The sequence below is a fragment of the Eleutherodactylus coqui genome, chromosome 1 (assembly GCF_035609145.1).
Source record: "Eleutherodactylus coqui strain aEleCoq1 chromosome 1, aEleCoq1.hap1, whole genome shotgun sequence".
Taxonomy (NCBI): domain Eukaryota; kingdom Metazoa; phylum Chordata; class Amphibia; order Anura; family Eleutherodactylidae; genus Eleutherodactylus; species Eleutherodactylus coqui.
The window spans coordinates 70,019,323-70,047,122 of NC_089837.1; the positions used below are offsets into that span (position 1 = coordinate 70,019,323).

Here is a 27,800-nt window from a genome sequence, read left to right on the forward strand (position 1 = left end):
TCTGAGAAATCTCGTCCACATGGCTGGCCAATCCCCGGATTAGCAGCCGCAGGCGAATTTGCCGCAGCGAAATTCCGGATGGAATTTCTGTGGCAAATCCGCCCAGTGTGAACCCAGCCTTAGCCTTCTAAGCTAAACTTATGGTCTGAAAATAGGTGATCCACTGAGTCTGCGGGTGGAAGTGTTACACTTACCTCCCCTGTCGTTCCCCCGAACAATTAGACCAAGGGCAGAACTCCAGAGGTAAAAACTTCAGTAAAAGCAAAATCTGTCACACCTAAAGGTACATTTACACCACAAAGATGATTGCTTAGATCATGTAATCAGCGCTTCCCAGGCAGAACACAGCATGCAGTCCTGCTTATCAGCTGTTCTGTGGAACGATGGGTTTCATGCCGAACGAGAAATTATTCAGTCATTCACATTCGCTGTATAAGTGAATGAGAACGACTGAACGAGCGCTGCTTAAATATAATGATAAATGAACAAGCCAACGATGATTTTTAGGCCTGTGTTTAGACTGAACGATAATCGTTCACTTTCACACGTTTGAACATTTTTTTATTAACACTAATCGTTCCGTCTACAAGCCATGGTAGAGCATCAAATCAATCAGCCAGATCAGTCAAATAGACCCCTTACCGTTCAGGACATCCAGCGTGGGAGAGTGTCAGCGGGACATCTGAAACTAATATATCGGTTACATGTGGGTGAAAAACCAAAGGACAAAATAAGTCCCAGAGCTCCATGAGTTAAAGGCACTAAAATGATATTAAAAAAAAAAGCACTTACTTTAGGTGGAAGGTGGGTTGTAAGGGGGGGGGGGGGGGGGGCAGGTGAGTACCCTCTTAAACCTGTACTTACGGTCGATTTGCCGTGTCAGCATTTCACAGATGGGCCAACTTTCTATTACGGAGCACAATAAAACCGAAATCTAGATCAAGACTCCATTATTCCAACCTCCATTGACTTATATGCGGCTAATATTGCTCCGTAATGGAAAAGATACCCATAGGAGAGGTGTTGACAAGGCAAATTGCCCCTGATCTCCTCTGTGGTGGATGACTGTATAACATTTACAGTAACATGACGGGTCGTCCTTCATGTTTGTTAAACTGCAGACTTGCAAATGTCACCTTCTATGAAGTGAACGCACCAATTCTTTACATCGGGAGACTCGTTCCTGCTGTGTTTCAGGCAAAAAGGGCAATAAATAATCTAAAGGTAGAGTATTTAATCTCACGCAGGCAGCTCTAGCGGCACCGCGGGAGCGCCGGCCTGCGGGGAAGTGTGCAGCGCGCTTTTATTAGCTGACATTTTATTTTGCACTGATGATTATAAAGAGCCCGGGGCCCGATCATGAGGAGCAGACGTAGCCCTTATATAAGCAACAATAGTGTAAGTGCTGCCGTGATGAATAGAAGGCATTACGGAGGAAATTTATCTTCCTTGGAATTCTGGAAATACATTTCATGACGCTAAATAAATCGTGGAGAGAACATTTATCATCGCGGAGCCTAAATTGGATTTCTGTACAGAATATTCATTCCCATTGCAGTGTAATGTTTCTATACATTGATTATAATTTAGGGCAAGATTGGCTTTTGCTTTATTACTTGGCGATGTGTTTGGTTAAACATATACTTCATAAATACTCATCTCATACCGTAGATACTTTTACTACTGCACAGGAGCATTCACATACACTTGGCCGCCTTTCAGCTAGTAGAAACTGCAACCTGGGTCTTGGACCATACATTATCTTCTGGGCAAATTTCCTAATTCTGCATTTTCAAGTAAAAAAAACCAAAACATTTTAGTTAATACAGTATTGCGCAAAAGTTTTAGGCCCATTGCACACAGGCATATTTGCATTGTGGAATACAGAGCGGACGTCCGCCTCCAGATTCCGCAGCAACTACTTCCCGTAGCATGCTATAGAAAATAGCTATTTCACTGGTGGAAATCAATAGTGTTTTTTCACTTATGGAGGGAAAATCGCAGCATGCTATATTTTGGTGCAATTTCCGCGTGGACAGCTTCCATTGAAGTCACAAGCCGCGGAATTCGTGTCATCGCCTAGTGACGGCACAGCGTCATCTGCACTGTGTATGTGCCGGCCGACACATCCGTACTACAGATGAAGAAAGCTGCAGACAGGTCCACATGGGTCACCGGCCGGGCACCTGGTCGGATTCCGCTGCGGGATCCCACATGCGGAATCCGACCCGGCCGTGTGCAGGCGGCTTTAGGCAGATGTGTAAAAATGCTGCAAAGTAAGAGTACTTTAAAAAATAGAAGTGTTAATGTTTTTTGTTTTGTCAATTAACAAAATACAAAGTGAATGCACAAAAATGAAATCTAAATCACATCAATACTTGGTGTGACCACTCCAAAACAGCATCGGTTCTTCTATCTACACTTGCACAAAGTCTATGATTAACCATTTATACCAAACAGCTGATAATGATCATCATGTTCATATGTAGGTTAAAACATGGCCATTCACTGAAACAGAAACAGCTGTGTAGGAGGCTTAAAACTGGGCGAGGAACAGGCGAACTCTGCTATAACGGTGAGGTTGTGGAAGACAGTTTCATATCACAGATCATACGCTATAGGAAAACAAGATATATAGGAAAGAATAGGTGGAGCTTTCCATAGTTGGAGTATGTGGAACCTACTGGCTAAACCAGGTGATAGATGGAAGAATCGCGGAAGTGCTGCCAAAGCAGATGATATGCTAACACCTAGTCACAGGAGGGAGGGTGGACATTGAGCAGAAGAATCTAAAAAACTGGTGAAGGCACAAACTTCTGATAGAATGAATATTAAAACAATTGTAAAAGTCCAACTTCTCCTTTATTGATACCCAGCAAATAGAACACGTTTCATGGTAGGAACTCTTTCCTCAATTTCTCTGGGAAACACACTGTCCTATGCGGTAGCGCCTGAATGCACAGTGTGTCCATTGATTAGAGAAATGTTAAAAAGGTGATGTTGTGGAAGACAGTTTCATGGCACAGGTCATAAAAAAAAGACTGAGCACAGCATCAAAGTTGTTTTACTGTATCAGCAAGGTCTGTCCCATGCAAAGATTTCAAAGCGGACTGGGGTTTCAAGATGTGCTGTCCAAGCTCTTTTGAAGAAGCACATAGAAATGGGCAACATTGAGGACTGCAGATGCAGTGATCGACCAAGGACATTTAAAATCAGAAGATGTCTAGCAGTGCCATACGCTCACATATCAGTGCCACATTATCACATTATTCTTTTCACCGAAGGATAGAAAAGGAGCTGATCTTCAGCACAAACTATACAGCACACAGATGGTCAGTCAGTTTTATTTGGCATCCAGATGTCACTAATTGTCCATATTAACACATTTCTATATATTAAGGGTTTGATGTGTCACCCATTCATAGGTGTACTCATATATATATATATATATATATATATATATATATATATATATATATTGGACATATAGAACAAAGTAAGGGCTTTCACCCACTAGCGGTTTTTTTAAACGCTGCGATATCGCTACGTTTTTTTAAATGGGACTTTCTAATGTTAAAATCGCATCTTACAAAAATCGCAAGTTTGTGCATTTGCGGTTTTGTGCAATGCAATTTTAACATTAGAAAGTCCCATTGAAAAAAACGCAGCGATATCGCAGCGTTTAAAAAAAAACACTAGTGGGTGAAAGCCCTAAAATTGAATTATTACAAAAATACCAGGAAAGAAAAGAACAAAGCTTGTTGACACCTGAATCTGCATCCTGTGTGGTTTGCGCCAAAGATCAGCTCAGTTGTTATCCTCAGTGCTTTGCTCTTCCAATTACTTTGTGATTTGGTACGTGGAGCCGGAGAATGTTGCGCTTTCATGGCTTTCCTCCTACCTTCCTGACCTGTTCAGTCTATCGTTTGCTCCGCGCCAATAAACATGCCCTGTGGGCGGGAAAAGTACAGTAAAATATGCCAGTATGTGCGCAAAAAAGCATAGTTCCATCCACAAAAACACAGCACTGAGGCGCATGCAAATGTGAAGAGGCGCTAAAGGTAAATGCACTCAGGCGTTTTAAAAGTTGTGCCCAAGATTCGCGGCGCACGTCACGTCGGACAACGGTCGGACTGTCCGCGTGCTGAACACGGCTCGTTGATATTAGCATTTGCTATCCTCGTCCATAAATCGGATTCGTTTTCACTTGCCGATCTCACATGACTGGACTTGAATGGCGGATTTTGCGATCGCTGTCCGTGTAGATGATTTAAGGTAAAAGGTGGGCATTGAGAGGCATGCACTTTCGAGTTTTCCTTCACACTTGCGAATACAAATATCTTGCTCAGGAATCCATTGATGTCAATGGAGGTATCTGACTCGCAGCCCATACGTAATTACCTTGTGTAGGGGCTGCGAATACCCGCCGCGGGAAATACAAACACAAAACAAACAAACCTGTACTGTGCATGACCGCCTGCGAGCCTCTGCTGTCATCCGCAATACAGGTTAGTGCAATAAGCAGAAGCCAACCCATTCGTGTGAGTTCGGCCATAGTCGGAGTTCGGCCAGCTTCACACGAGCGTTCGCGCTAAAATACTTGCCGCAGCGCAATATATTTGCTCACGAATGATATTGAGTTACATTTACACGCATGACCTTTAATGAGTGCGTATGCTGAATGCACTTTTTTCGCATATGTTCTTTCTTCGACATCCGCTGTCTGTTTTTCACGTGGGCGAAAAGCAAAACGAAAAACAAAAAGGACCAATTGATGTCCCTTTTTTTTCTTCATGGTCTCCTGGCAATGTGTGTGTAAAAAAGCCCAGCGCACATGCGTGTAACGTCTGTGTTTGCGTGTTATTAATGCTCCCATACACTTTCATGGGCATTTTTGGAACAAAATAGGATATAGTGCATTTTTTTCAGTCGTTAATATGGTTAGCACATGGGCAGTATATACGACGGGGTGAATGGGCCCTAAATGTATTACATTATAATATTCCTTCTGTATAGGAAATAACCAAATTCTCAGCTGGAAATGATTACAATAAGGTAGTGATAGAATTATTATGGAGTCTCTGGTAAACATGGAAACAGCCGCGTCATCCCTTATCTTCCCTGCACTGCGCGGACAGGCGCAGTTTGGCCTCGCCCGGCCGCCGTACGTCTCAGTTGGTCTTCCAGCAGTAAAGATGGCGGCGCCTATAGACTCATCTGCTAGCGGGAGTAGTGAAGAAAATATCCTATATGATCTGTTAATAAACACGGAGTGGCCGCCAGAGCCCGATGTACAGGTGAGGGGCAGCCAGTAGAGGGCGTCAGGGGAGGATATGGGGGGGTTATAATGCATAGGTAGCTGGCAGTGACAGGTGGATAGGACACGTAGCACTGGGGGAGGACTGCTGGCATTATTTGCATACACTATCTACCTGCTCCTTAGGAAGGTCGGAGCTGGCTGGGAGTTGTAGTTCCACAGCAGGGCCTCCTATTTGTACACTGTGACACCCAGTAATGGTTGTGTCCATAGGAAAGCATGGAGGGGCACAGTGGTTGCCAGGACTGGCACTGTTGGCACACCTACTGCTGGCATATCTGTGCCATAGCCGTCAGTTTTTTTGCATGTCATGTGCAGTTTTTCTTTTTCTTTTCTTTTTTGTTGTGCTCCCAAGCTCTGCCCACACGTGATTACAACAGTGTTGCTTGGCATCGGCCGAGGATGCCAGGTGTGTGTAATTTACCGTAAACGATTTGGAGTAAGGCTGGCAACCGTATTGGTTTTTTTTTTTTTGTCTAAAAGTAAAATGATTTTCAGACACTAAATTACTGGTCTGTCCGCACCAATAGTTGATTATCGGCGGGCGTTTGTTACTTGGGATCCCTGCCAATCAGCTGATTGAAGATGCTGCAGAATTCCGTCGCAGCCTCCTCTCAGGCATGTAACATTTGGTTAATCAGTCACTTGGCCTAAGAGCAGCTCATTCCCAATGAAATGCATGGTACTGAACTGCAGTACCAGACACGGCCACTATACAATGTACGGCGCTGTGCCTGGCATGCACTGAAGTGAACAATGGGGTTCCTGAGCTGCGGAGACCCTCCAATCCATTCGATTAACCTATCCTGAGAATAAGTAATTAGTTTCCACAAGTTTGGTGCTGTTCTATTCAATTTCAGTGGGGCTGCCAGGGATAGTGGAATGGCTATATCAATGTAACCTCACTAGGGGTGAAGAGGGAGACACTAGACCACTGGTCTGGGGATTGGTGAGACCCCCATCGAACAGACGTTTATCACTATGGATAAGTGCTACAAGTCAGTGGTGTACTACGACTTTAAGGAAGAGCTGTGCGCAAATCGATGAAATAAAAAATGGATTGGAACCTAAGAATTCTATACAGGTGACGCATGGGGTTCAGCTCCTCCAATCAGCACAGCTCCCTCCCGCTTACTGCACTCTCCTCTGTCATGACAGTGCGCCACATTCTCACAGTGACGGTGCACTGATAAGGCATTGGCTCTCATTGATCTTCCATCCCAGATGTGCTGGGAGGGAAGATGTCTGTCTCCCCATTAGTGGAGATTCCATAACATCGCTTTGCAATATGAAGACAAGCAAATTTTAAAGTGTGAGCCTTTTGGGTCCAATCAGTCTTAAAGGGGTTGTCTGATTGATTAAAAAAAATCAGAGAGAGAAAAGGAAAAGTGAAATAATGCCTTTTGTTCACCAGTCCGATCCACCGCTGACGCTCTGGTCCTGTGTGCCGAGCTCGGCTTCCGTGCTGCAGCAGCCTGTTGTGTATATGGAAATGCTGCTGCAGCACGGAGAGAAAGTCCGACAGCGAGACCTGCAGTATCGGTGCTGGACAGCAGGGGGATCAGACTGCTGAGCCAAACCTATTAGTTTTTAACATTTCCTGCGCTCTCAAATGTTTCCGGAACTCTGACAACCCCTTAATAACAGTAATGAGCTCTACTGATCTGCAGAGTGTTAAACCGGACGTCCTTAATAGAGGCTCTCCGCTGAGGGCTCTTTCACACGGGCGTATGCGTATTCATGGACTGAAATATATTGTTTCCCTGCGTGTTTCTGTCAGTAGTTTTTTTTACGCACAGAATTAATGGTGTTTTGTGTTTTTTGTGTCTATAAATGTGCAGCAAGTTTCCCGTGTAATTTGTGTATTTACACACAGCCATTGATTTCAGTGGGTGATATCGGTGCTTAATTGGACCTACTTTTTTTTCTTCATGTGACCGAAAATCATGTGAATGAGCACCTAGAAATCAGTGGGCTCTATTCACTGTTATGCGTGTAAAACATACGTAAGAGCCCTTACTTCATAGTATGGACAGTGCCGACTACTTTCTGCCTTTGGGTCTTGGCATGGATGGCTGCCCTTATATTCTCCCAATTACATGTTCACCCAGACCCCGAGACGGCAAACGGCCCCAAATCACGATGCCTCCTGCACCAGGCGTCGCGGTTGGGTTGAGGGGTTGGTGTGCTGTGTTCTTTTCCCCCTGTTGACCGTGTTGTGCATTTGCGCTAAATAGTTCACCTTTGTCTTATGTGTCTATAGAATGTTTCCCCAAATCCACGTGTGACATCCAGGTGGCCCATTCTTGTTGGTAGTTTTCTAATAGTGGACTCATGAACAGAGCTTTTTGCTGTTTGTAGAGACTTCTACAGGTCTTCCGCAGTTAGGGCTCCTGTCCATGGATGGATTTGCATTGCGGAGTCCGGAGTGGGATTCTGACTCCACAAGCAAATCCAGCCGAGCGGAAATCGACAGCGATTTTTTTTTTTTTAATTTTATTTTTTATTTTTTTCCCTAGCGGAGAAGAAATCGCAGCATGCTGCGATTTTGTGCGGGCTACGCACAGCCGGCTTCTATTGAAGTCGATGGAAGCTGTCCGGCCCCGCGGCTGTTCTGCAATCATCATTGCAGAATTGCCGCAGGAGCCGCATCATCGCTATAGCTATGGCGCAGCGTCCTCTGTACTGCGCATGCGTGACGGAACGCAGGCCGGCAGATCGGCAGTACAGAGCAGAAGCCGCCGGACAGCTAATAACTGAATGACAAACGAGAACAGTTCGCTTTTAGTTGGTCTGGTTTCAGCCGCCATAAAAATCATCTGGCTCGTTTGCTTCTCGTTACGTTTAAACACTGATCATTCTGAACAGGAAGTTCACAATTCTCAACGATGACTCGCGTGTCTAAACAGGCTGCATGAGCTGGCGATGACGCTTCGAGCTCAGAGAAACAAGAATCATGCTGTTCTCATGGTGTGTAAGAGGACCGTTAAGGCCCAATTACATTCAAAGATCTAACCTTTCAAATGATTGAAAGATTTAGCAATCTTTTTACATAAAGTGCTAATGGCCATTACTGGCCATTAAGACTTTATCATCTTTATTTCCATGGAAATGAGCCTCTGGGAACTGTTTGCAGAGCCCAGAGTGTGATTAATCACATGCCCAGCTGTGTGCAAAGCCGCATCGTTCTGCTCGCTGCTCCAGGCAGAATACAATGTTATCTACCGTCTCCTCGCGGTCGTTTGAACGAATTTCGAGCGTTAATCGTTTCATGTAAAAGGGCCTTTACTCTCGGGTTCTTTCGCACCTTCTTCAGGTTTGCCTGTTGCGCTCTTGAAGTCATCTTACCCAGATCTCCTGTCCTAGAGTGGAACTACAGTCCTGAATTGGGTTTTGTTGCGGTAACAAAAAACGCAGCGTTGCAAAAACGCACGTGTGTGGGAGCCCTAACTGAAATACCTTTTTCCAGTTAGCTCTTGGAGAAGTCACTAACACAGAGGTTCACTTACTTTTTCTTCCTATGCTGTGAAGATTACTCAATGTGCTTAATAAAAGACATGAACGGTAAAAGTGTTTGCATGTTATTAGTTAGATTGTGTTTGTCTCTAATTATGACTTAGATAGCAAGTCAACATTTTATTAGTAATCAATGCAGAAATCAAGGGAATTCCAAAGGGTTCACTTACTTTTTATTGCAACGGTATCACTTCTTCAGGAAAGCGAATAAATGTGTGATCACTGCGACCCCCAACCTCTCAGTGTCCTCCTTGCTGTGGTCGTGTAGTGTGTTTGGGAGGAGCAGCACTGGAGCCATGTGTCCATTCAGCATCTATAGGGTTAAGGCGTCATCCACACAGGCGTGAGCGTATTTCTGTCTCTAAATATGCAGCGTATTCACGGACTGAAAAATTTCTATTCCTGCGTATTTCGGCCTTTCTGCAGGTTTTTTGTGCATGCATCGTGCAGCAGGGCCCATTGTTTGGATGCGCAAATACACAGTGAATACACGGGGTATGTGCATCAACCCATTTGCTTCCGTGTACTATTTCGATGTGTAAAGGCCCATTTAGACACAACGATTCTCGCTCAAAGCCGTCTTTTGAGCGATAACTGTTGCGTCTAAATGCACGGACGTCATGCAGTTTTCGTGCATCAGTCGTTTCTCGCTCAATTCTAGTTTTCTTGAATTGAGCGATGAACTCTTATCAGCGGTGCAGGCTGTTATCACAGTCGGCAGTGCTGATGACATTCTTTCAGCTCGGGTACTAGTGTATCTTGACGCCACTGGAAGCTAAGGCTGTGACAGCTGTCATGAAGAGTGAACACCCCTGTCACGCCCCTAGCTTTGCATTGGCTTACAAGATACAGCAGTACCTTGTGAGCGGCGGGGCTGCAGGGAGGCAGCCGGCAGCGCAGAAGGTAGGTCGACGGCAGGGGAGAAGACTGTGCGCTGGGCCTTCCGTTGAAAAATGAGGAAGGCCCCCACCCCAATCGGGACTGTGAGAACAGGGCCGCCAATGCCGGACATAGTACGCCGCCAGGCCACTAGTGTGACAGCAGCTGACGAGCGGGGATCGGTAACTGCGAGACGCTGCAAACACCAGCCTCCCATCTAAGAACGGATCCGCCAGTACTGGAGATAGTACGGCGGCAGGGGACTAGTGACTGCGGCAGCGGGGACAGGGAGCTGTGAGTGTAATGTGCACCTAGCCGCACTACTGATGCTGACCATGGTGCTCTGTTGGTGGCCAGCTGCTGTAACTGTGCCCACTGCTGTGGCATCTCCCCTGCTGCTTCTCCACTCTCCGTCCCCTGCTGTCAATCTCGCCTAAATATCCCCGGCGCCGCAGGAGACTCTGCTGTTTGGCCACTGCTGTGGCATCTCCCTTGTTGGTCTGCCGCTCTCTATCCTCCGCTGTCAATCTGCCCAGTCATTGTACAAATAGCCAATCTGGAAGTTGGGCCGTCACCTGGCTGTCAAGCAGTCTAACCCTGGTGTACTCCCACCACTTCCGGTGGCGTCAAGGTACACTAGTACCCATGTCCCGCTAGTAGTTCACAGTGGGATGTGAGCTGTAAGCGAACAATGTAGAGAACAATGCAGCTGTTTGCTTATGCTAAACAGCTGTATCGTTCGCCAAGTGATAGTGGCGGTGTCCCACTCCTCCTGCATAGCTCTTTAGTACCTACTTAGCTACTATAGACTATAAAAAGATGATCGCTTAAAACTGTCACTCAAACTGTCGTTTGAGCGATTTTTTTTTTTTTTTTTTTGATTTTTTTTTGATTTTTTTTTTTCTTTTTTTTAAATTTTTTTTAAGCGATCATGTATCAGTGTAAATGGGGTCTTACACCAAAATAGGACGAGCCGTGTATTGTTTATACGTAACCGAAAGTCACAAAAAAAATATATACTTGTGAATGAACCCATTGAGATGTAAAAATGACGCACGTAATAACGCTCGTGCGAATGGGCCCTAACAGAAACAGCTGAACGATGTATTCTTGCCAGCACCAAGAGTGTTGGGTACGCCGGCAGCTGCTACTGAGCGCCATCCATTTTCCCATTGCCTGACTGGCATCGGTGGCACTCGGTAGCGGTTGCTCATTGACGATGTGCGCTGCGGTATCGGTACTGGCAGGGCTCAGTATTTGGAGGCGAGAGGTGCGTCTGACTGCGCAATTGGCGCCGAAATTGGCTGCGGATTTGTTGCTAAATCGGACCCAGAATCTGCACCAACGGTGCGGAAATGCAGAGAATCCTTAGCATTTCAGCTACGTGTGAATATACCGTTAAGGAGTTGTCCGGTTATAAATAATTGACATTTTTAAAATTAGGTCTAAATGAGTTAAAAGAAACTTAACTCGCCTGTCCTCGGCCCCGGTGATCCAGCGCTGCAGCTCCGCTATTCTCCTTCTCTGTGTTGACAGCAGAAGTCAGGTGATCGCTGCCTGCCAATCGGAGGCCACAATGTCACCGCCAGGAGATTGGGCGGTGACACTGCGGCTTTGACTGGCAGGCAGTGATCACCTGACTTGAGACAGACTGGGAGTGTTGTGGGCTGCAGTGCTGGATCGCCGGGGCTCAGGACAAGTCAGTAGAGTTTGTTTGATTATTTTAACTTATTTGGACCTAATTTTAAAATGTCCATTTCTAACCGGACAACTCCTTTTAAATCCAGTGCATCAGAGCATCTATACACAGCGAGTCGCTGCCGGGGCCGGCTTATTACCAGGACTTGGCCGGGGAACGGCCACTTCCAGAATGACACACAAGATTAGTGAGCCGGTGTCGTTGCCTGCTGTGTAATTGTCCTGTTTTATTTGCAGCCTCGAGGCGGCCGTGAACATGGAGCATCGTTTGTTCTCACCAAGGCTATTACAGGTACCCGGGGCCGCTCCATTATCTGGGATCGCTGTATACTGCCGCGGCTTATGTTCTCAGCACTACACAAGTCCTCCATGCATTCCTCTGCCGGCCGGTCCTAATAGCGCTAATGGGAGGCATAGATCAGCACAACTAAACGCTCATTAATTATGATTTTCTATCATTATCGTCCCGCGCGCCGCCTTCACATCCCTCCCTCCTTCAGTCAAGGGGGAAAACTGCAGCCGTTGCACCTTTTCAGCACTGCTGGTGACATTTTTGCAGCATTTTAGGGGTCAATGATGATTTTATCAAACACAGCAAACTCGAGATAGGATATTTTCCTGACGCTCTTTGAAGTTCTACTTAGAACTGGAGAAAAATCGCTAGAAATAACCAGAATGATGCAAAATAATAAGGCTTCTTTCACATGAGCGACATCAACATTGCCGCGAAAAAATAGGTGATGTTGAGATTTTTCTGCACTACAAGCCCTACTCTAAAAATAATCCTTGGCTGCATTAAAAAAAACAAAAAACAAAAACAAAGCACATCACCTAACAGGCGCTATCCACTCCGCTGCACTTCTTCTCTGGCAGTTCCGTGGCACTTGCTTGTGGTCTTCAGACAGCGCTTTTTGTTCAGGGGTTCAAAAACCCCGCCTCCAGGAAGCACTGGCTTTGATTGGTTTTTGGGTGCCACAGCTCAGGCAATTACTGCAGTGCTTCGTGAACCAATCACAGCCATCGCATTGAATGGCTGCGATTGGTTCTTAGGCGCCGCAGCTCAGGCAATCACTGCAATGCTTGGTGAACTAATCGCAGCCATTCAATTACATGCAATTTGTAGCGCTGTCGCATCGAGACAATTGTGCTATTTTTTTTATTTATTTATTTATTTTTGTTGCCCATGGGAAAGCCGCCTAAGGGCTCATGTCCACGGGCAAAATAAGAATTAAAATCCGCAGCAGATTTTAACTCTTCTCCTGCCCGCGGATCCGCACCCCATAGGGATGCATTGACCACCCGCAGGGTAGATAAATACCCGCGGATCGTCAATAAAAGTGATTTTAAAAAAAATGGAGCATGGATAAATCTGGACCATGCTCCATTTTTATGCGGGTCTCCCGCGGGCTCCTATGGAAGCCGTCCGGATCCGCGGGAGACCTAAAATAGGAATTTAAAAGAATTTACCCATCCGGAGCGGGCGGGGAAGGTCTTCTCTTCCTCACGGCCGCATCTTTCTTGCTTCGGCTCGGCGGATGTGCCCGGCGCATGCGCGCGGCACGTCGGCGACGTGCCGCAGCCGTGACGAGTTCATCCGCCGGCCGAAAAAGAAGATCCGGCCGTGAGGAAGAGAAGACTTTCCCGAACCGCTCCGGATGGGTAAATTCTTTTAAATTCCTATTTTCAGCGCTCATGTCCGCGGGGCAGGAGGGACCCGCTGCAGATTCTACATGGAGAATCCGTAGCGGGCCCGATTTTCCCCGTGGACATGAGGCCTAAATGTCACTAAAATGTTGAAAATAACCACAAAAATAAACCTCCAAAAGAAGCCTAAACATGTTTATTTCAAACGGTATAGCAGTCTGGCGCCAAACCCCTTTGGTAGAGTCTTAGGCTGCTTTCACACCTGCGCTGGGGATTCTGCTTTCCTACTGCGTTCAGGGAGCAAGAAAGGGGAATCCCCACCGCCAAGCAGCGCCATCTCTGGACGGAACCGAACAGCAAAGAACGGACCCTATTGGTTATTATGGGGTCCTCCTACTTTTTGCCCAGCTGCCCGGTTTTGTGACGGAAGAAAAAGGTTGCTTATAATTAAGGGGGTATTCTGGGCACAGACTAACATTGTAAAATCTAATATTCATCCTCACAATGTCATGTTGTAATAGGTTCTCTGTACATGGTCTAGCTACTGTCTTCATTTTCCATCTGTCATGTGACCCTTCATCTGAAAAATATCTCTACTTCCTCTGACATCTTGTCCGCATTTGCAACTTCCCTGTCCATAGCCGCCAACTCCCCGTGAGCAGTGCATGATGGGAGGACAGGAGCAGTAGCACTGTGCTCTATTGCTCATGTGCAGTTCAGACTGCCGGACGGCCCGGCCTGTTGGCTTCAGCAGCTTTCTCTGAGTGAGAGGGAGGTTGGTGCCAGTAAGTTGTAGGACCTGTAAGCTGGGGGCGGAGCTACAGTGCCAGCAGGGAGACAAGCTCTATGCATGCTGGGAGTTGTAGGTAACAGTCTGTTGCTGTGTTTACTGCAGAAGTGATTCGTGTAAACACAGCAGCAGATCATGGGCTGCACGGGACAACGACGCTGCTTGGCTGAATCTCCTAGATGTCATCATTTTCAGAGTTTTCATTTTGTGCCCGGAAAACCACTTTAAAGGTTGTTGCTAAATATACTCAGACCCCTATTAATAATATCAGACCTCAAACCGAATTCCCCTAAATATATTCATTCCCCTTATTTTAAAGGGTCTGTCTGGATTTTGTCTTTTGATGACCGTTTTTCAGGATAGGTCATCAATAGTTGATCGGCAGGGGTCTGGCATTTAGGATCTTTGGGTCTGCTGCCAATGAGGACAGCACTGGAAGTGGACCGCACTGTCTGTAGTGCAGCAGCTCAGGGTGAATCCATGTGCCTGCAATAGCAAACTGGGCCTCTGCAATGTTGACAGCGCTATCTCCTTCCAGGACTGTCCGTGGGGCTGCGGATCAGCTGATTGGCAGAGATCCTGAGCTGCAGACTCTCACTGATTAATTATTGATCACCTATCCTGATTTTAGTTCTTTCATAACTGACCTCAAGCCAGACCCCTAAATTAAATTCAGACCCAGACCGCCTATATTAAAGGGTTTATGCAGGTTAAAAAAAAACTGTGTATTTTTCCTGTTACTATGCATTTACTTTGAAGTGGCTTATTAAAATCCCCTTTATTTCCCACAGCTCCGGCATATTACTTCCAGCAGCTACTCTGGTACAGGTAAGTGACCCTCCCATGCCATGAGATTAGGGCAGTATTTACTATTGTGGTACACGAGGATTTGTAATCACTTCTTGATGACTGGGAGACCGGTCTGTACAAGAACAGGTTCAGGGCACTCCTGGCATGGCGTCTGTAACCCTAATGTGGATGCGTCTCTATAAGAAGAGGCTATAATAGTTGGATTCATGAGGCTCTTTTTGTAATTAACACCGTTTTTACGGCCGGTTAGAAATGCTGCAGCCAGATGTTACGTTACAGTTGATATTGCAATACAAAACCCTAGTACATACAGGGTGACATGCTCATGGCACGGCCTTTTTTCATTATGGTGTTTTTCCCATAGGCTTTTCTGTAGGACTTTAACCCTTTATAACCGTCCTGTTTTGCTCCTTAATGACGACGGAAATGTTTTTGTTTTTACATTGTTACGTTTCATTTTTATCCTTTTTGCCGACACAGCCATATGGGGCCTTGTCTTGTGTAGAACAGGTTGTGTTTTTTGCAAGGCGAACTGTATTTTTCGTTCGTACAATTTTAGGGGTACATATGACTTTTTGGTAACTTTTTATTGCGTAACTTTTCATTAAAATGAATAAAAAAATGTCAATTTTGCATCGTCTCTTACCTTTTTTTTTTTTTTTTTTTTTTTTTTAAACACTGGTTACCATGTGGGATAACAGACATTATATTTTTATAGTAGGGGTTATAATCAAGGCGGCAATATGTTTATTATTTTTTGCTGTAATAAAAAGGATTTGAAGTGAAAAGTTGTATTTTTATTTTAATTTTTTTTTTAAATACCCTTTTTTATTTTAAAACTTTTTTGTCCCATTGATGCAATTGTTCTATGGTTGGTACACTGCACTACTTATGTAATACAGTATAGTGTACTTTGCACCGATCAGCAATCTAACCCTGCTGGGGCTCTGATAGGCTGGTATGCCTGGTAGAATCGGCGGCCTAAATAAGGCCTTTGGCTGCTATGGGAATCCATCGGTACCTGGTGGTGGACAGAAGATGCTTCTTGTTACCTGCTTGCATGTCGTGATCGCCATTGATAGTGGCATGTAAGGAGTTAAATGGTCAGGAATGGAGTTTTCTCTGGTCCCGGATGTTGGCATATACATTTATGCTTGTTTGTGGGTGATTTGCAATGATATTTAATAAAGTATATATTCTAATATAGGGGGCTTATTGTAGTGATCGCCCAATTGTAGCCTCTCTTAGATCTTTTGCTACTGCAGTAATATAAGTGAGCTTACGCGGTTTCTGTAACTACTCAAATGTGGAACAGGCGTTAGCCCGCTGAGCTCTGCTATTTCCGTAACCCCCATTCACTTCTGTTGGAGTTACGTAGACTGCGTAGAACTGGTAGTTAAGCTGCTTTTGTAATCCCAGCCACAAGTGGCCATGGCATATGGCCGATATTTAATTGGGAATACCCCTTTAATACAAGACCCTTTCACATATCATGTACTGGTTGTGCAATTTCAAAATTCAGCAACTGAGTACAGTGTGGGTGGATGGGGTCTTAAAGGGCTGTTCAAAGTGAAAGCTATATGCTTCTTAAGGTGATCACATGTACACTTGCAATATAATGTTAATTCATTTACAAAGCTGCAGAGATATCCCTTTAACTGTTCCACTCCCTGCACTTAGTTCTCACTACTGACAGCCAGGCTCCTGCTCTAACAGCCAGAAACACAGAAAACTCAGAGCCTGTCAGTTTAGTCCTTTACATGTCACAATCAATAGCAACTGCAGCATGTCAGCAGATGATGGGGAGTGGCCTCTTTTTGTCATACCCCCTCCCGCCTCCCCGGACTGCGACCGCAAGGTACTAATCATAAGGTTCTCGTGGCAGCTAAATGCCTGACAAAGGCTTCCATGTCTTTCCTATAACTTGGCTTTTATGCCCCGCCTCCCGCAGCGTCTTATAGGCTGTTATCACTGGCGGTATTAGTGTACCTAGAGGCCACCGGAAGCTAGGGGTTTGACAGGAAGAACGCCCCTGTCACACCCCCAGCTCCTGATAGGGTCAAGGCAGCAAGGTCCTAGCAGGACAGTGTGGAGTAATTGTTGCCACCGCTGCAGGCTTCGGCGGAAGGTTACTTTTCTTCTTAGACTTACATTATTAGCGGTTAATGCTGCCATGTTACCACTATAACATGGGAGCATTAACATGTAATTAAGTAAGGCTAACAAGGCAAGTTACTACTGCCACTACTGAGAAAATCGTGCGACATTTGTGTTTTGAGATGCACAAATATGAACCCTATTCATACATATGAGCAATGTTCTGCTGCATGTCCTATTTAGCTGCGAGATCTTCCATTGTTTTCAGTGGGAGCAGTAGCGCCGGCCACATTGAAAGTACTAGGAGAACTCTGCGACCCTCTGTCACGGTCGCGGCGGGGATTCCCTTCATCCCCCACAGTAATGCAAGGCTCTTTTCACATGGAAAGGCTTTCCATCCACGGGGCTTTCACATGGTGGCAAGTATGATATTGCGCCAATATCGCACTCACCTGAGTATGTCTAGCTTTATTGTGTTGAGGTGCGTTAAGTGCTAAAACGCGCAAAAATAGAGCAGACTGTGTTAAAAATCGTAGTGTTCGATCGCAGGTCTGCAAAGCCCCATTGAATACAATGCGGGTGTTGTACCATGATTAGCGCGTACACTTGAAATGCTGCGCTAATCACTGTAAGGAGCGGGCTGTGTTAGAGCATCTTAGGAGTACAAACAATAAGTGTGGAATGCTCAAAAACATCCTAATTAATTACTATGAGCGGTTCATACCTTTTACAGGAATAAAAGCCCTAATAGTAGTAGAAAACCAATGGGGCTCAATAAAGATGTAAAGGGGGCAATAAACAGCAAAAATAAAGCGCTTAGGCCTCATGTCCACGGGCAAAAGAAGAATTAAAATCCGCAGTGGATTTTAAAGGAGATGTCCCGAGGCAGCAAGTGGGTCTATACACTTCTGTATGGCCATAATAATGCACTTTGTAATGTACATTGTGCATTAATTATGAGCCATACAGAAGTTATAAAAAGTTTTATACTTACCTGCTCCGTTGCTGGCGTCCTCGTCTCCATGGAGCCGACTAATTTTTGGCCTCCGATGGCCAAATTAGCCGCGCTTGCGCAGTCCGGGTCTTCAGCAGTCTTCTATGGAGCCGCTCGTGCCAGAGAGCGGCTCCGTGTAGCTCCGCCCCGTCACGTGCCGATTCCAGCCAATCAGGAGGCTGGAATCGGCAGTGGACCGCACAGAAGAGCTGCGGTCCACGAAGACGGAGGATCCCGGCGGCCATCTTCAGCAGGTGAGTATGAAGACGCCGGACCGCCGGGATTCAGGTAAGCGCTGTGCGGGTGGTTTTTTTAACCCCTGCATCGGGGTTGTCTCGCGCCGAACGGGGGGGGGGGTTAAAAAAAAAAAAACCCGTTTCGGCGCGGGACATCTCCTTTAACTCTTCTCCTCCACGCGGATCTGCATCCCATAGGGATGCATTGACCACCCACGGGTAGATAAATACCCGCAGATGGTCAATAAAAGTGATTTTAAAAAAAATGGAGCATGAAAAAATCTGGACCATGCTCCATTTTCATGCGCTTCTCCCGCGGGGACGGCTCCCGCAGGCTTCTATTGAAGCCTATGGAAGCCGTCCGGATCCGCGGGAGACAAAAATAGGAATTTACTCACCCGCTCCGGTTCTTCCCTTCGCCACGGCTCCATCTTCTCTCCGTCGCGGCCGGATCTTTTTTCTTCGGGACGGCACATGCGCGGGGCACGTCACCAACGTGCCCTGCGCATCCGCCGGGCCGAAGAAAGAAGATCCGGCCGCGACGCAGAGAAGATGACGCCGCGGCGAAGAGAAGATCCGGAGCGTGCGAGAGATAAGTTAATTCTTATTTTTATGCCTCATGTCCGCAGGGCAGGAGGGACCCGCTACAGATTCTCCATGGAGAATCCGTAGCGGGCCTGATTTTCCCCGTGGACATGAGGCCTTATACCATTAAAACAAGAATCGTAGAATTATGAAATGGTAGAGTTGGAAGGGACCTCCAGGGTCATCGGGTCCAACCCCCTGCTCAGTGCAGGATCACTAAATCATCCCAGAGAGATGTCTGTCCAGCCTTTGTTTGAACACTTCCATTGAAGGAGAACTCACCACCTCCTTTGGTATCCAGTTCCACTCATTGATCACCCTCACTGTCAGAAAGTTTTTTTTCTAATATCTAATCCGTGTCTCCTCCCTTTCAATTTCATCCCATTGCTTCTAGTCTTTCCTTGTGTAGATGAGAATAGGGGTGCTCCCTCTTCACTGTGACAGCCCTTCAGATATTTGTAGACAGCTATTAAGTCTCCTCTCAGCTTTCTTTTTTGCAAGCTAAACATTCCCAGATCCTTAAACCGTTCCTCTTGGGACATGATTTGAACACTGCTCACCATCTTGATAACTCTTCTCTGAACTTGCTCCAGTTTGTCTTTTTTAAAGTGGGGTGTCCAGAACTGGGCACAGTATTCCAGATGAGGTCTGACTAAGGAAGAGTAGAGGGGGATAATTACCTCACGTGATCTAGACTCTATGCTTCTCTTAATACATCCCAGAATTGCTGCTGCATCACATTGTTGACTCGTGTTCAGTCTATGATCTATTAGTATACCCAAGTCTTTTTCACATGTGCTGCTGCTTAGCCCAATTCATCTCATTCTGTATGTCCTTTATCTTTTTTCTTGTATTTCTCCTTGTTAAATACCATTCTGTTAGTCGCCACCCACTGTTCAAGCTTGTCTAGATCATTTTGAATACTCTCTCCTCTTCCCTAATGTTAGCTACCCCTCCTAGCTTTGTGTCGTCTGCAAAGTTGATCAGTTTCCCATCAATTCCCTCCTCCGGATGATTTATACAAATGTTGAACAACAATGGGCCCAGGACAGTGGGCCCAAGAAGGCAGCGAAGAAGCACTAAAAACCTATAGAGAAAAAAATGAATTATCTAAAAAGCTGAAAAAAGTAGCAGCAAAGGTGGAGGCAGAGAGACTTATTGCCAAAGAGAGTAAAACTAACCCTAAACTGTTTTTCAGTTATATAAATGAAAAGATTAACACTGAAAGTGTTGGCCCTTTAAAAAATAATGTAGGAAAAATTGTAGAGGGTGATGAGGAGAAACTAAATCTTAGTTTTTTTCTTCACTGAATTCACTGAGGAAAATGAAATGTCAGAAAAGATCCAGAGTGATAGAGCAAGCTCTCCACTAAAGACTAGTTTAACCCAGGAGAAGTGCAGAGTCACCTTAGGCCGGCTTCTTCTATTGTGGAATCTGCGATCGGCATCTGCGCGGAGCATTTGCAGCAAGTCACACGCATTGAAAGTCATGTATTTTTGTTTTTTCGCTCACACTCGCGGATACAAACTGCGTGTTCCGTGAGTGGAGGACAAATCGCAGCATGCCCCCATTTTGCTGCATATGGCCTCCATTGAAGTCAATGGAGGCTGTCTGAACCACAGCCCGTACGCAATAAATTGTTGCTAAGCCGTGGTGCAGAAATACAAATATTGGACCAAAATAATCTGTACTGTGTATGACCGACGGTGAGCCACCATGGCCTTACGGCCTGCTCACACTGACACTTTAAGGTCCGTTTTTTTTTTTCATTGTAAACTTTTTTTTTTCTAATAAGGTTTTGTAGTTAAACATTTTCTTTAATTTTTGCCTTGATCACAAAAACTGTATACATCAAGCGTATGGAAATGTTCAGCCATACCTTTTCCACTGACAGCAATGTTAATTAATAAAAAAAAGTATACTTTTTCCCTATTTTTTTCTTTGTAGGACAGCAAAATGTAGCAGGCTACGCTTTTTAATCTCATTAAAAAAAAAAAGAATGAAAACATGTCAGACTAAACGTAGTCAAACGGATTCATAGATTGACTATGTTTAACCCCTTGAGTGGCACGCCCGGAAATTTTCCGGGACGAACTCCACTGCTCATAGTGACATAGCCCGGAAGATTTCCGGGCTATGTATCACTATGGGAGCTGCAGAGCACAATGCCACAAGCTGTGACAGTGTGCTCTGCCTGCACAGACCCACAGAGAACAAAGCAAGGGCTTTGAAAAACCAGCAGAAGATATTGCCGGCATATCGGCAATGTCCTGCTTTGTTTACAGGTTGCCATAGAGACCATCGGCTTGTCAGAAGCAAGCCGATGGTCTCTGTGGCAGGGATAGCTTGGTGCTTGGCTGTCAGAGGACAGCTAGGTACCAGCTCTTAAAGCAGAGATCAGAGAAAACCTCCGATCTCTGCTGTGTTAACCCTTTACATGCTGCAGTCTATGTGACTGCAGCATGTAAAGGGCTGTCACTGCAGCATGTAAAGGGCTGTCACCATCAGACCCCCGGAATGTGATCAGGGGGTCCTGATGGGTCCCTGTGGAAGTCCCCTAAAGGGACAAAAAAAAAAAAAAGTTAAAAAATTATTTTAAAAAAACGTATAAAAACACTTGTCTCCCTTTACTTTGTAAAAGATCAAAAATACAATCACACATGTGGTATCCGTGCGTCGTAATGACCCAGGGAAGGAAGTTAATACATTATTTAACCCCTTAATGACATGGCCCCTTTTTTTCTTTTTTCCCCATTTCTTTTTTTCCTCCCTCCTGTTTAAAAAATCACAACTTGTCCCGCAAAAAGCAAGCCCTCACATGTCAATGGAAAAATGAAAAAGTTATGGCTCTTGAGACGCAACTGCAAAATTAGTTGAAATTCAATGATTAGACCATTTTAAAAAACCTGCCCTGGTGGGCACGACAGGGTGGTAGGAAACCCGCCACTCAAGGGGTTAAACCATTATAGCCTGTGGATCCGTGTCCGTTCATTATATAGACAGCGCACTGATTTTAATACCACCATGTAATACTTTATTTCTCCTGTGGTGGTGCTGCAGGAGAACTGGTAAACCTCGGTCATAATGATATGCAATGTCTAAGGGCTCATTAACATCACCATTTGGAACCTCCATCGCTGAATGCCATTTAAAAACAGGATGAAATAACACAAAATGCTGTACTATTTCATCCTGTAAAAAGCTGGAAACCGAACGAACCCTATTATAGTCAATGGGGTCTATTCCAGGGCCATCTGGTCTTGTCATAGGACGGAATTGTACGACCAGGGGTGCAATATTCCTCCCACACCCCCATCCTACCTGTTATTTTATTGGGGAGACTTTTCAAGCAAGAACGGATTGTCCGAAGCGAACTGCCCCTTTCATAGGGGAAGGGATTTGTTAGTGCCAACTAGAGATGAGCGGGCATACTCGCTAAGGACAATTACTCGATCCCTGCTCACTGCCGCAACTCACCTCTCAGCCGTGCCAGCAGCCAAACCTTTTCTTCCAAGCGGGCAGGTACTCGCTAAGGGCAATGCTCGATCGAGTAATTGTCCTTAGCGAGTATGCTCACTCATCTCTAGTGCCAACTTATTCTGCAGTGCTTTCAGGTACTTCATTTATTACCCCCCAGTAAGCTGGGTACTCATTTTACCGACCTCGGAAGGATGGAAGGCTGAGTCAACCTTGAGCCGGCTACTTGAACCCACAACCTTCAGGTCGTGAGCGAGAGCTTAGGACTCTGCGCCACACGAGGCCCCACATAACCCGGATTGGAATCCTCTGTGCCCTTGCTAGGAGAAGTTTTGTTGTTTTGCTCAACTTTACGTCTTCCTGTTGTTTGTCTCTGCTAATAACTGAACATATAATGAAGCAGCTGTGCACCAACACGGATGCGACCGCGGCCACCGACCAGCGCGGGGTAATGAGAAATAGCAGACGCGTTTATGGACTCGGTGTCTTTTAATGCCCCCATTCTGACTTTACACCCTGTGCCAGTACGCCGGAGATGCGCTCGCTCTGTTACCACCAGCCAAATATGTCTCAGTAATAATTGATACGAAACGACCGTGTCTACGCCTTTACGAGATAAACACTAAGTGTAATATAAAAGCTATTTAAAAAACAATTGCAGCATTGAAATATTAAAATTTCTTTGTTGTAAAACTTTTTACTGCCCCTATTATCTATGAGCGCAAAACTCTCAATCTGAACATAAAGATGTCAGCCGGATTCATCGCCTCGGTTATGGAGCCATCAGTGAGGTGTCCCAGGCAGAACGGGGAAAGCTTTTAGCCTCTGAGTTAGCAGCGAGCGTTCAGCACCTCCTCGGCGTTCAGATGTGAACATTTCCTTGGAAAAAGGATTGCATTGTTTTTGTGGAGTGCAACATTTTACAAGATTTTTTTCTTTTTTTGGACCTTTTTACCTCTTTTTGGTGCCGTCTAGTTCCATGGACAGTACACGGCCCTATTTTAGCTTATGAGGTTATATACGAACATATTTTCAATGGGCCTCGGGAAAAAACTCATGGCATGTTTTATACCTGTCCTTTTACGTGCCTATGTATGTCAATGTGTCGTGTCCGTGTATATAGGGCAGCACACACTCTGGTGTCCATGTGCTCTCCGATGCAATTTGGGCACAAGTTGTTAAAGTTAGGAGGGCGAGTCAGCGACATTTTCAAATTAATTGCTGTATGATTTTAACAATCCGTTTTGAAAGCCAGGCGAATTTTTGGTAGTCGGTGTCCGTGTAATTTTTGGCCACATCACAGACTCCCCTTTTAGACACGCTGTGACCACTGCGTGTGGATTTGCCCCAAAGGTCATCTCTCACAGATTGCTATCCCTCAAGTAGACCTGCATCAGGTGACTTTTCAGAATAAGCTGCTTTGTCTGAGTGAATGAGGAATAACTATTTCCTGTCATTATATGACCTGTGCCAATTTTCCCCTCTACAGGTTATGTTTCTAATTTTGCGTTCTCTCTAAGCTGGTTGGTGGAGACTAGCTGCTATGATGTCTTTCTATACACTGCACATGGAGAAAACAGCAGATTATGCTTTTTAAAGAGGTTGTCTAATTAAAAGAAAAAGTTTGTTAATGGCCGAGCAGGTGGAAAAAAAAATAAAAAATACGGTATACTCCCCTGTCCTCAGACCCTGGTACCCAACTGACTTGCTGCTCCATGATCCTTCCCGTCCACAGATGGCTGCCAGAATTCAGATAACAGTTGTGGCTAATCAGAGGCTATAGCAAACTCCTGGGATCATGGCTCTTAGCATGTAAATGCTGGTGCCAGGAGTTCGAATAGTGACGTTGCAGCCTCTGGCCACAGCCATTACCTGTTTTCTTGCAGCCTTCTGCAGATGGGGAGGAGGGCAGCAGTAGTGACCCAGCTGGGTACCGGGGGCCAAGGAGAGGTGAGAATACAGTTTTTTGTTTTTTTTTAATATCAACTGCTCGGCTGTTAAATCTTTTTCTTATAATCTCACGACCTCTTTAACTCTTTGTAGCACGCATATGTAAATACAGTAGCACCATCATGGGGGACCCTAACGAAGATCTGAGCAGTGTAAATGTGATTACAGTAGTTGTAAACAGTAAATCACTTACTATTTGCTCCAGCAACCATGTCTGTGTGTTTTCCTCTACAGCAGCTGCCTCCTCTCCTTCTCCATAGGCTTCTATGAGCAGACTGAGTCACCACTCTTCTCCACTCCCTGTTTTTTGTGGGTTCTATTTCCGTCTAATTTTTGGACTTTTTTTATTTATTTTTTTTTGTCCGGAAATTGGATGGAAAAAGCGTCTGTGTGCTGGTAGATCCTTACTGGGATCAGCCGTACAAAAGCACTTACTAAGTAAGAAGTGAGGGGTTGAACTCTAGTGCCTGAAACGCAGGTGATGAACAAGAGTCCAGGGTCTAAGATTGGGCTTGGAAAATGCTAACATCTTCCATGTAGTTATTCTATACAGGTGTTTAAGAAAAATAGTATTGGGTCCAAAAAGAGGAGTTTTCTCTTCTACTTATCCTTTCTAGGCCATTCACAATTCTGGTGAAAAAATCCAAAGTTTATTATAAATTTTCTTTTTTTTTTTTTACAAAAACATCTACTTGAGTTTTTGCACTTTTTTTTATTTTTTTTTTATTTTTTTTTTTTTAAATGTATATTTGTAAAATTTTTATAATGCATTTTCCTTTTCTTGCTCACAGCCCAGCTAAATTTTGTCTTCCACCCGGCCTTGTCCGTCTAATCAACAAGCAAATCAACTGGCAGCTGGTGCTGACGAGGTAAGGAATGTCTGGGGTTCTTCATCTTTTACGCAATGGCTACACAGCGACTTTAGTACTTGTTAGGCGGCTCAAGACCACGTTGTCACGCTGCCTTCATGTCTCACCAGCATTTGGTTCAGAGAGACGTTTGCCAATTCTGAGACCACCCTCTCCATTCAATGAAGGTGCGGTCCTTCTGTTATTAGAAACTTGCGAGTGTTAATTCTCGTCTCAAAGAAATATTGGAATATCAGTTTTGGCAGTTTTTTTCCCTTATTCCTGCACCATTTCTACTTTGCTAAAAAAAAAAAGTGGATGGGGCTTAGCAGAAGAAAGTTGAGTTGCATTTAACAGTATTTAGAGATATGCTTTAGAGCAGCCTCATGGGCCACCCACATAATGGACAGGAGAGACCCAGTGACTTGTTTGGAGACTGTTTTAGACCTGCTCTGTGACCGCTGCAGGGGTTATTGTGCAGGGAGGGGAGTAGATGGTCCCAGCTTATACCTATTGTGAATGGTGGGTCCTGTGTTATCTACATATAGGAGTTACTTCTCAGTGTAATCCTGCCAGTGATTTAGTGAAATGACTGCACAGCTTTCCCTGCAGAGCATTAATACGCTGAACGAGAACCTCACGACTCTCCATTGCCTGAGCGAACGAGCTGGTGACGTCCTCACCAGCTCGTTAGCGCTTGTGCGGACAGGCAAATTATCGTTGGGAATCGTGAACTTCTGGTTCAGTGTTTCACATTCCTACGTAAAACGCCCATTACTAGGCTCTGGTCAGTGTGAAAACCGCAGAATTGTAGGATTTTATTTATTTATTTTTTTAAAGTACAGATTGTTATGGAAGATTAAGACTTTTACTGAATTTTTTTTTAAAGTATTTTTAACACAAAAATGTGATTTTATAAAATAGGTAGTTGCCTTTAAGTGCTGTGTACCTCTTTATAAGTTTTTTTTTTTTTTTTTTTTAAATTGCATCTTGCTCCAGTGGGCATTGCATTAAGGGTGACTACTAGAGATGAGCGAACCTACTCGTTTCGAGTAATTACTCGATCGAGCACCACGATTTTCGAGTACTTCCGTACTCGGGTGAAAAGATTCGGGGGGTGGGGGAGGCGTGGCGGAGCGGGGGGTAGCAGTGGGGAACAGGGGGGAGCCTTCTCTCTCTCCCTCCCCCCCCCCCCCCCCCCACTCACCCACGGCGCCCCCCGAATCTTTTCGCCCGAGTACGGAAGTACTCGAAAATCGCGTCGCTCGGGCGGAAAAGGGGCGTGGCTACAGTTTTTTTTCCCTCCGAAATTCGCAGTGTTTTTTTTTTCTGCAGGGGTCTATGGGACTTGAAATGCTAAAATCGCGATCGCGCAAAATTGCAATTTACTGTGAAATCGTGATTTTGCGCGATCGCGATTTTAACATTTCAAGTCCCATAGACCCCTGCAGAAAAAAAAATGCGAATTTCGCAGGGAAAAAAACCTGTAGTGGGTAGTCACCCTAAGGCTGGTATATAAAACGCCGTGCTTCATAAGTGTCCCATAAGGTTTTTTTTGAAAATTCGTTCTTGCAGTTAGGATTGAAGTCGGGGCTTGTGCTCTTGTCAACAATTCACAGAGACCTTTTAGGAGATGTTGCCAATGTCCTGGCTTAGGCCGCCTGCACACAAGTGCATGTGGGATCTGGCCCTGGCAGCAGTGGCATCCGCACAGATCTGTCTCACTTTCTCTTCATCTGTAATGCGGATTGTCCACATGGCTCGCCATCCGACATGCGCAGTACAAATTTTCACATTTTTTTTTTTTTAACTCCCGCTTTTCCCGCCTCATCGCCTAGCAGTGATGCAGAATCTGCGACCTTTCCGGAAGAGCTGCGGATCGAACGCCTTCCATTGATGTCTAGAATCTCCGCAAAAATGGAACATGCTGCTATATCTGAAATTTTTTTTTTCTTTCCATGAGCAGAAACTGCGATTTGGTTTCCGCTCATGTGCAGGAAGAATCCCTTTTCCATAGCCTGCTATGGAAGGTATTTACTGCGAAATCCGGAAACCTCTTGGGCGAGAAGATTCCTAAGTAATGTGGGAGAGATGAAGCACCAGCAAACAGAAAGCATTTCCATAATTGTAACATTTCATAACGCTTAATAGTATAATAATCATTTCCATGTTTTTCTTCCCATTTTTCTCGCAGTAACGGCAAGCTTTTGGCAGCAGTTCAGGACCAGTGCATTGAAATTAGGTGAGTTACTAATTGTATTGAAATGCAATGAGATTTATGGAAAGGTGCTTAATGGGGTTTTTATTGGACTAGAAGAGTTATTGTTTAGCAATAAAATAATATTCTTGCTAAAACGTTCCTGAGTCAGGGGAGGCGACAATGCCAGACCCCCCTGACCACTTCATTATTGTTTGAGCAGAGTGTTCATATTGCACTTTGCCCAGCAAAGGAAACAAGAACTGCCTCCATAACTTGTGCCTGGCTGCCCAGAATTGCATCTTACTCTATTGGCACTACCGAAACTCCCCATCACTAGCAGCCAGCAAAGGAGCATCTCCCTGGAGTTACCTACCCCATCCTATGCCTCCTGCTGCCTTACCTGGGTGAGCCCTCAGTGTACCATCTGAGCGTCATACCTGAATATCTCATCAGCAGGCCAGCCACACGCAGCTGCCAAGATCATCCTGCCCTGAATTCTCCTTGAGCAGCAGCGAGCGACAACCCAAGGGGCTGCTGTTTGAATTGGTTGCCCTGTGGGTAAGCCGTCTGCTCTCATGTAACCAGCGTTGAATGACACGTTGCCCCATAACATACAGGCAGCACAGGACCCCAGCCTTCCTCCATACTTGACCAAGAGGTCTTTCTGGACTGAAGACTATTCCACATAAGTCATTTATGAGTTTTCATAACTTTTCTCATTAGCAGACCTCCCCATAAGGTTCGTTCTTTGTCTCTAGT

The 27,800-nt window shown here is 45.2% G+C and overlaps 1 protein-coding gene across 1 annotated transcript in view; it reads left to right on the forward strand.

Moving 5' to 3' along the window:
• The first annotated feature begins 5,180 nt into the window (after positions 1 to 5,180).
• NBAS (NBAS subunit of NRZ tethering complex) overlaps positions 5,181 to 27,800 on the forward strand; it is a 616,392-nt gene continuing 593,772 nt past the window's right edge. Inside the window, exons 1-5 of the mRNA XM_066597064.1 lie at positions 5,181 to 5,297; positions 11,648 to 11,702; positions 14,636 to 14,672; positions 24,785 to 24,862; positions 27,036 to 27,083. Of these exons, the coding sequence (XP_066453161.1) occupies positions 5,196 to 5,297; positions 11,648 to 11,702; positions 14,636 to 14,672; positions 24,785 to 24,862; positions 27,036 to 27,083 (320 nt within the window). The 5' untranslated portion in view covers positions 5,181 to 5,195. The remainder of the gene's footprint in view (positions 5,298 to 11,647; positions 11,703 to 14,635; positions 14,673 to 24,784; positions 24,863 to 27,035; positions 27,084 to 27,800) is intronic.